General features: G+C 45.7%; 1 protein-coding gene across 1 annotated transcript; it reads right to left on the bottom strand.

Moving 5' to 3' along the window:
• Positions 1-4,763: 4,763 nt before the first annotated feature.
• SMIM43 (small integral membrane protein 43) lies at positions 4,764-4,955 on the bottom strand. The gene has a single exon (XM_044681272.1). It carries the CDS (start codon positions 4,953-4,955, stop codon positions 4,764-4,766), a length of 192 nt encoding a protein of 63 aa, XP_044537207.1.
• Positions 4,956-8,727: the final 3,772 nt, after the last annotated feature.

Genomic DNA, 8,727 nt, shown 5'->3' with positions numbered 1-8,727 from the left:
GGAGTCAATACTGTGTATTGGTTCCAAGGCAGAAGAGCGGTAAGGGCTAGGCAAGGGGGGTCAAGTGACTTGCCCAGGGTCACCCAGCTAGGAAGTGGCTGAGGTCAGATTTGAACCTAGAACCTCCCGTCTCTAGGCCTGGCTCTCAATCCACTGAGCTACCCAGATGCCCCCTAGATATATTTTCTAGTTAGAGAGATAGCAAAGTGGTACAATGCTTAGAGCTCTAGGCACAGAGACAAGAAAACCTGAGTTCAAAGCCAGACTCAGACTTTTACTAGCTATGTGACACTAAACAAATCCTTTAACCTCTGCTTGCCTGTTTCCTTAACTGTAAAATGGAGATAAAAATAACACCTCCCAGGGTTGTTGTGAGAATCAACCAATAATCAAAGGGCTTATTACAATGCCTGGAACATAGTAGGGACCCCATAAATGCAAGTTGGTTTTTTAATGTTATGTATTGTTTCCCCCTAGAATACTGTAAATTACTTGATTGCAGGGACTGCTTCATTTTTGTCTTTAATTCTTGGTCCCTGGTACAAAGTAGGCTCTTAGCAAACATTTGTTAAATGAATCCTTACACTAAAAATCAAAGTAGCAGCAGCATTACTAATATTGGCTTCTAATATTGGTTAGCAAGTGAATGCTTTTCCTCCTTGGTAAGAAGGAAATGGATCCCTCCAGAATCTAAAGGGGGGTGGGGGGAGGATTGAGGGAGAGGAAGGGAAGGGTCCCAGTTGTGAAAGCTAGAGGTACCCAAGGACAAGAAGCCAAGAAAGCTATTAAACCTGGATTCTGATTATTTAAAAAGAGGAAAATCCCTGTTTCTCCTCCTCACGAATAAACAAGGGATTAAACAATTCCTCCTACACTAATAATTAATTGTTAAGAGTCCATATCAATCATACAATGCCAGGGAAACTGAGAATTAAAACTGAGTCTTTGCTATCACTCTCTCAGCCGGCTTTGTCAATAAGGATCAGTTTTCCTTTGTTTGCAATAAACCATCCTTTCAACTAGGGCCAAGTATATCTTGGCAAAGTCTATATTGGCAAAATATTCCCTGATCTCACCCAGTTGTTAGTGCCTTTTTCTCTTAAAATTACTGGATCTCTCTGTGGGTGTGGCCTATCCCTTCAGGAGCCCCTTGGGAACAGGGATTCCTGGTTTTTTTCTTTATGGCACAGCGCCTTTGCACGTAGTAGGTGCTTCATCCATGTCTCCTGAATTGAAGTCAAAGTGGAGAGTGGAAGCTTTTCTCTGAAATAGATGGTCCTCCACCACCACCTCAACTACTACCAACCCCAACCCCAAGAGAGAGCACTGAATCAGAATATCACTGAATAGCACAGAGATGTCACTGAAGAGAAGAAGAGGCCAGAAGAGATTACCTAAAGCAGCTGTTCTTTACCAGGAATCCACAAACTTTTAAATATATTACATATACCAGAAAAACCGCGTTTCCAGTCCCTTTGGAATCTGACGCATTTGATTTCTTTGCAAACACTATCCTAAGAAGAGGTCCATAGGCTTCCCCAGATTGTCCAAGGGGGCTAGATTGTAGTCCAGCTCCTATCTGGACAGAAATCCCCTCTGGCACCTCTGACCAGCCTTGTCCCAGCATTCACTGGAAGCCTCTAGAGAAGGCGAGTTCACTACTTACCAAGCTAACCTAATCCACTTTGGGGAAGCCGTCCTTTCTGGAAAGCTTTTCCTGATTCCAGGTTGGGATCTTCTTTGCCAGGTCTTTCCTCTGGAACAAGCTCGCCCCTCTCTTTTATTTGAAGAGTTGAAGGCAGCTATCCTACTCCCCACCTTTTTCAGGCTAAACACCACCAATGGTAGTGTTTAAATAAGTGGTATGATCTCATCAACCTTTTTGTCCTCTGTAGTTTATCAACTACTTCCTAAAATATGGCGCCCACAACTGAACAAGAGAATCCCGGTGGGGTCTAACTAAGGCAGTGGGACTATTAACTACCTACTCCTGAACACTAAGCTTCCTTTAATGAAATAATGTAAGCAAAGTGCTCTGTAAACTTTAAAGCCCTGCATAAGTCTCGGTTATTATTGGTAGTGGTAATGCAGCCTAAAATCCTCCTTCCACATTCCTATAATTGAGACAAATGTCTTGCTCACTTTTCCCTTGAATTGTCTGAATAATTGCTTCAATCTTCCATTTCACATTTGTGTCTGAACCACAATACCGTCGCTTTTTTGAGACAGGCAGATCTCTGGACATCATCAAATCTAACCCTCTCATTTTACAGGATGGGGACACAGACCTTGAGGTTAAATGGCTTCCCAAGGTTACGCAGCTTGCTAATGGCATTCCCATAACACCCTGCTGCATCTCATAAAACTAGGCTGAACTGAGAGTGTGATTATTGTTCATGCTTTTCTTTGCTTCTGAAGTGACCGTTTTTAAGTTTTCTATTGGCATAATGAGACTGTTTCCAAATTTTTGCTCAGACAAATGGGTCCAGAACCCACCTTTATTTCCGAAGCTGTCTACACAGAGCAGGCTATATGCACGATGTATAGAGATGATTTTTTTTTTAAATCCAGGATAATTTAAAAGCAGCACAAAAAGACCAATGCCAATTCTGTCAGGATGATCTGGGTACTTCAGTCAAGAAATTACTCTTCATTTTGGGGGAAGAGCTAGCCCAGTACTTTTCAGCATCTTCCAATTCTCTTGCTTCTGCAGAATGGTACCTTTACAACCATTTATCTCTCAGTCCACAAATACTGTATTGTTTTTCCAAAGAAGAAAGGGGAGACGTACTAAAATTGAATTCCATATTCCTTCCCATCATAAACTAATTTGGACCCTAAAGCTTATGCTGGGTGATTTACTAACTATAAATTTCTGCTCCTTAGTCCCAGGAAAAGCTTGACTACTCACCAGACCATAATGGTACCATGCCAGTGTGGAGATGGTGCTAGCTTTGGAGTCAGAGAGCTTAGGTTCGAATCACAGCTTTGCTATCACCCTCTTCCCCCTTCTTGGAGTTTTCTGCTCCTTATCTGCAAAAGATGGGCATGTACTTGATCAGAGGAGTCAGTCAAGTGAGACTAAAATATTTAGAAAAATAAATAAAAATACAACAGATTATAGTTAATGCTAACCTTTGGTTTTCTAAGCCAACACACTGCCTACAGGAATCCTTAACTGTTTTAGTGGCCCCGTTTCTATTGGAGTTGGACACAACTGGACATGATGACCTGGACAGATCTCTGGGATGCCCATATACCAACTAAGAAACATTTGGCTTTGCCTCTCTGTCTCCATTCCCAAGGTACTTCATAGAAAAACCAGACAAATCAGTGGATGCCAGAATTTTAAAATAATTTTATGATTTTAGTCAAATCCGCTCGGATTCCTCCTATCTGGGCAAATGGACTTGAAATGTAAGTAATCAACAGGCAGACACTATCATTTTACTTTGAAATAAAAATTTTCACAAAACGTGCAAATTCACTGAGCCAATCCTTTGAGATGCCAGCTTAAATGGCCAGCTGGAGGGAGTACAGAGTAAAGGGCCAGGTACTCAGTGTTCTGCACTGAGGTCCCCCCTTTTGGCACCCCACCCCAGTTACACATCCCAGGCCCATAGCTCAATTCCATAGGCTTCCAGAAAGCAAAAGAGAAGTTGATTCTAGAAGATCAGGTCATCATTGGTATTTGCCAGGCTGAAATGGCCTTTTGGAAATTCCCAAGGGCTCTAAGAACTCTTTCAAATTCAGAGCTATGTGGCCCGCAACAGGAATGGAAGGCTGGCCGCTCCCCCTCCTTTCCTTCCCACCGTTATTCTCCCTTTTCTTCCCAACACCTTCCCACTCTCAAAGGAGTCCCAGAGAAACAGACACCCCAAGGTGTCTTCTGTCCTGGATTCGAAATGGGGGTGCGTTCCTTCTCCGTCCCAAGGACAACTTGAGAAGACCTGAACAAGAGGCCGTGGGACCCCAGCCATTTCAGGGACCAGCTGCCAAGGGGAGGGTCCCTAGTGGATCTGCGCAGCAACACCTTAGTGGTCATTTCACTCCTTCCTTTGCCCTTCCAATATGGCAATCCTTTGTTCATTCCTTCCATTCGGGCATTCAATGAACATTTATTTGTCCATGGAGCAACTCCACGGAGAACTGAAGACCATTAGGGCCACGCTTCCTTCCCCTAGTAACTTCAGGTCTAGGATTGTTTCAGCAGAAAGTTCTTTTGCTTAGTGATGGCGAGGCTGCCCGAATTCTCTAAACCAGTGAGTTCTGCTGCTGCTGCTGCTGCTGCTGCTGCTAAAAGTGCCCGGAGGCTCTGGGCATGCCGGCTCCTCCGTCTGGGGCTCCATCCATGCCTCCACCCCTGGACTCTCTCTCCGCCCCACAACTGCACCCATCCCGTACTCCTCTGAGGTGCCATGGCTTCCCCTTCTCCCCACCACCAACCCGCTGCTCGGACACCCGCCTGCCACTGACCTGCGTTCTCGAAGGTCCGGATGGGACCACCAGCCTCGAGCCACTGTGAAGCTGTAGACGGAACCGCAGCTCCTCCCCTTGTCCCCAGGAGCGCAGAGCTACCGTTGGGCCGGACCAACACCCACTGGGGCAGGAGCCTGAGTAGACATCCCAGGTGCAGCGGCAACCCGGAGCACTGTAGAACTGTTCCCTGGTCTGGAACAAGAGTGGAACAACTGGGTGGCCCGTGGGGTTTTGGTGGGGAGGCTGGAGAGCTGCACCGGAGCCTTGCGCCCAGCCGGGCTGGCTCACACGGCTTGCTCGCGGCAGAAGCCCCACGGCTCCCGGGGCAGCGAGAGGCGGCCTGGCTGCAGCACCCCAGCTGTGTGAGCAATGGAGTTCTTCAACTGCTTGATGACGGCGAAGAGCAGGAGGAAGAGTAAGAAGAGCAGCAGGAAGAAGAGGGCCAGGTAGAGAAGCAAGTTGAGTTCCCACTCCATGCCTCCGCCCCCGCAGTTCCAGGGCCGCCGCTTGGAATGGCTAGCCCGAGCGCACCTGGCCAAGGGAAAAAAGCCGCGTTGCCCTCCCTGGCCCAGCCCCTCTCCTCTCCAGGCCCCAGCCCTTCCGAGGCTGACCCAAAGAGCTGTGCCCTGATGCCAGCTGCCCGCCTCAGGTGGAATCTCCTCAGGACTCGCTTTCTCTCTCTCTCTCCTGGGCTCACTGGGTGCTAGGAGCAGATGCTACCCGGAGAACTTAGGTGGGAGGGAGGGAAGGGACACAGAGATGGAGGGAGGAAGGATTGCCAAGCAAGTGCCCAATTAGCTTCCCTGTGCTTTGGCTATGCAGCTTTGCAATGACCATTCCGGACATTGACAAGAACCCCACTTCCCATCTCCCTTCTTTCCTCCTGCTTCTCTATCCCTCCTTTCTCCTTTCCTATCTCCAACTTCTTCCCTTCTCCCTCCCTCATTTCTTCCCCCCTTTCTCCCGGTGCTCCCTCCTTCCCTTTCTCGCAGTTTGTCCTCCCCCTTCTCTTTTCCCTCTCTCCCTCCCTTATTTCAGTTTCCTCCTGCTCTTTCCCCTTCCTCCCGTCTTCCTTTCCTTTAATCCTGCAGCCTCTGTGAGGATCTTTTCTCAGTCTCTATGCTCCGATTTCCTCCTCCAGTCTAGTCCCTGAAACTCCACCCTGTAGTTAGCAGATATCAGCCTGGAACTCTTCCTCACACTTTTTCTATTTTCCTGCCTTCTGGGAAAACTGGCTTCCTCTGGAAGAAACACTTCCTCATCCCCGTGGTCCTTTTTTAGGTGGAGTATATACCCCCTTCCTCATTCCTCCCCACTTCTCACCAGCAAGGAGAGGACCATTTTAGCTCTGGTTGGATTGTTCTCTCTCAGCAGATCCAAGTGTTGTTATTTCCACCTACCATCTTCTAGGTCATCTTTCCTCCTTTTCCAAGGAGTGGAAAAATGGCTTTCTCTGCTACATTCCAACTCTTGTTACTTGGCTTCTGGCATTTGAGCCTTCAAGCTCAATAAACAACTTCATGACCTATGTTGTCTCCATTTCCTCTCCTTCCACTCAGTTCTTAATCCCTTGAAATCTAATCCAGATTATCACATAGCTAACACTACTCCCTCCAAAGTTACCAGGGATCTCTTTATTGCCAATTCCAATGGTCTTTTGTAAGTCCTTCTTGATATCTCTTCAAGGTATGATCCTCCTCCTCCATGACAGTCTCTTCTCTGTATTTTGTGACAGTGATTCCTCTTGGTTCTCCTGCCTCCTCAGTCTCCTCTGGTAGATTATCATCCTCGACAGACCTTCTATCTGTGGGTATAGGCCAAGGCTTTATCAAGGGACCTCATCAATTCAATTATGGGTTCAATTACTGTTTTTACCCTCCCCGGGCCCAAATCAATAATAATAGCCTATTGGACATTTCAAACTAGATATCTTGAAGGCATCTCAAACTCAACCTGGCCAGAGCAGAATTTATTCTCTTTCTCCCTTAATACAGCCCTCTTCCAAAACTACATTTCCTTGAGGACACCCCCCCATCCTTCCAGTCACCCCAGTTAGCATTCGTGGAGTCTTCCCTGATTCGTCACTCTCCCTTATCCCACATATTTACTCAGTTACCAAGTCTGCTGAGGCCATGCTATCTTTCTCTTATTCTTTCCTTTTCCCACTCACATGACCACCACTTCAGTTTAGGCCCTTAGCACTTTTGTCCTGCACTGTGGTAATAGTGTTCTCATTGGCCTCCTTGACTTAAATCTCTCCAAAGTGTTCTCCTCTCAACTTCCCAAGTAATTTATTCTAAAGAACAACCTTGGCACATCACTCCAGTGCAAAGAAACTCCCATAGATTTTAGTACTTCTAGGAGCTTTGTCCTTCACAAACTGGCTGCCATCTACCTTTCCAAGCTTATTATACATTACTCTTCTTCATGCATTTCTTTTCTGTCTGGCCAAGCTGGCCTTCTTGCTTTTCCTCATACATAACACTCCCCTTGCTGGCCTGTGTGTGCCTTTGCACTGCTGTGCCCCTGCCTGGAATGTACTCTCCTCACCTGAGCCTCTTAAGAATCCCTGATTTTCTTCATAGCTCAGATTAAGCACAACCTTCTGCATGAAACTCTTCCTGGTCCTCCCAGCTGCTGCACAGACATAAATTATACTAGCATCATAGGTTTGGGCCCAAAATGCTTTGTAGGTACATCTGGCAAGGTGCCTGACAATTCCGAGATGGGATTTACTTTAAAGAGTAAAATCACCTTGATTATGAATTATTGTCAATAACTCCTCAAAGTATATATTTCTTCAGTGTCAAGTGCTTCATCTGTATTCTCAATCAGAGGCTTTTGGATTCTTCCATGACCCAGTTTATTGAGGCCAAACACTAATTAGAGCCTGGTGCAGATCCAGGGATTACTAGAAGATGGGCTTTGAACTAGTGCATTCAGGTTTTTCAACTTGCTTTTGTTATTTTAATTTTTACCCTACCTTTTGTTCCCTTTGAGGCTTATGAAGACTGCAGAGGTGACATAGCTTAATGCATTCATAAAAGAAACACTAAGTTATATCACAATCCATTTAGCCAAAATAAAGAGACTAGGTTCCTATGTTTCATGGCATTTAACAAAAGCAACAACAAAAAACATCTTGTGGAGATATTAACTCCTCTCAGTGCTCACCAGCCTTTAGCTCCATTTACAAGTTTGAGAGGGAGACCCATGAGCCAGTGAGCCTCCCCAGTATCCTTGACGAAATTCCAAGATGGGGAGAAATTCTTCAGAAAAGGGTACCTTCCATGGAGCTAGACTCTATATTAAGAGCCTTAAGTTTTGCTGCTTAGTCCCTGAAACGGGTGGAGTAGGGAGGGCAGGTTGAATCAGAAGTGACTGAACATAGTGGGGGATGGACCCTTGGAAATGAATAGCTTCCCTTGGTGGCCTAGAAGAGAAGTAGAAACCATTTTTTTTCCTTTGGGGCCCTTTTCTTCTCAGTCTATCTTCCAGTCTTTTTTTTTTTTAACCCTTACTTTCTGTCTTGTCATCAATATTGATTCCAAGACAGAAGAATGATAAAGGTTAGACAATGGGGGTTAGGTGTATAAGGGGTAAAAATTATGGTTGGACTGGATATTTAAAGTTTTGGTCGCCAGAAATCGATTTTCACAATTCCAATGAAAGACCCAAGTCAAGATGACTTTTATGGTAGTTTATTTACAAATAGGAAGAGTGAAGGTAGGGAAAATTGATCAGAGTTACCAAGCTAGGAAGTGTCTAAGGCCCAATTTGAATCCAAGTCTTCCCAATTATAGGCCTACCTGCCCTTCTTCTAGTCCTTTCTCTGCAATGGACTTCTGGGAGGCGAGAGGACTTCATAGTGACAAGCCACAGCAACATGTGCTGGCTTAATATTTCCTTCTAAGAGCATAGCAGCAGCTGATCCTGAGAAATAGATACTTCCAGCCTTAGGGGTTACCTCATGAGTTAGGTAGAGTTCCTGAGCTAGGTGCTAGCTCATCAACTCAAGAAAAATTCCATCAATTTAGCTTCATGCTCAGGGATTATCAGGAGGTTCATTCTGGGACTGGCCAAGAGGTCCAGTTCTTGTGAGCTGCTCAGAGAATATAGTCAGAGAGATGAGGAGGGACTATATTCCAGCCATCTAATTTGGGGGAGGACCACAGATAAGAGACAGAATGAAGATTTGGGGGAACAAGTCCTTTTAAAAGAGGGTCATGATGTTCCTGGCAAGTAACT

Source organism: Gracilinanus agilis, chromosome 6 (assembly GCF_016433145.1).
Source record: "Gracilinanus agilis isolate LMUSP501 chromosome 6, AgileGrace, whole genome shotgun sequence".
NCBI classification, from domain to species: Eukaryota; Metazoa; Chordata; class Mammalia; order Didelphimorphia; family Didelphidae; genus Gracilinanus; species Gracilinanus agilis.
Note: the sequence above shows the minus strand (reverse complement) of the source record. Positions and strands in the feature narration are given on the sequence as shown.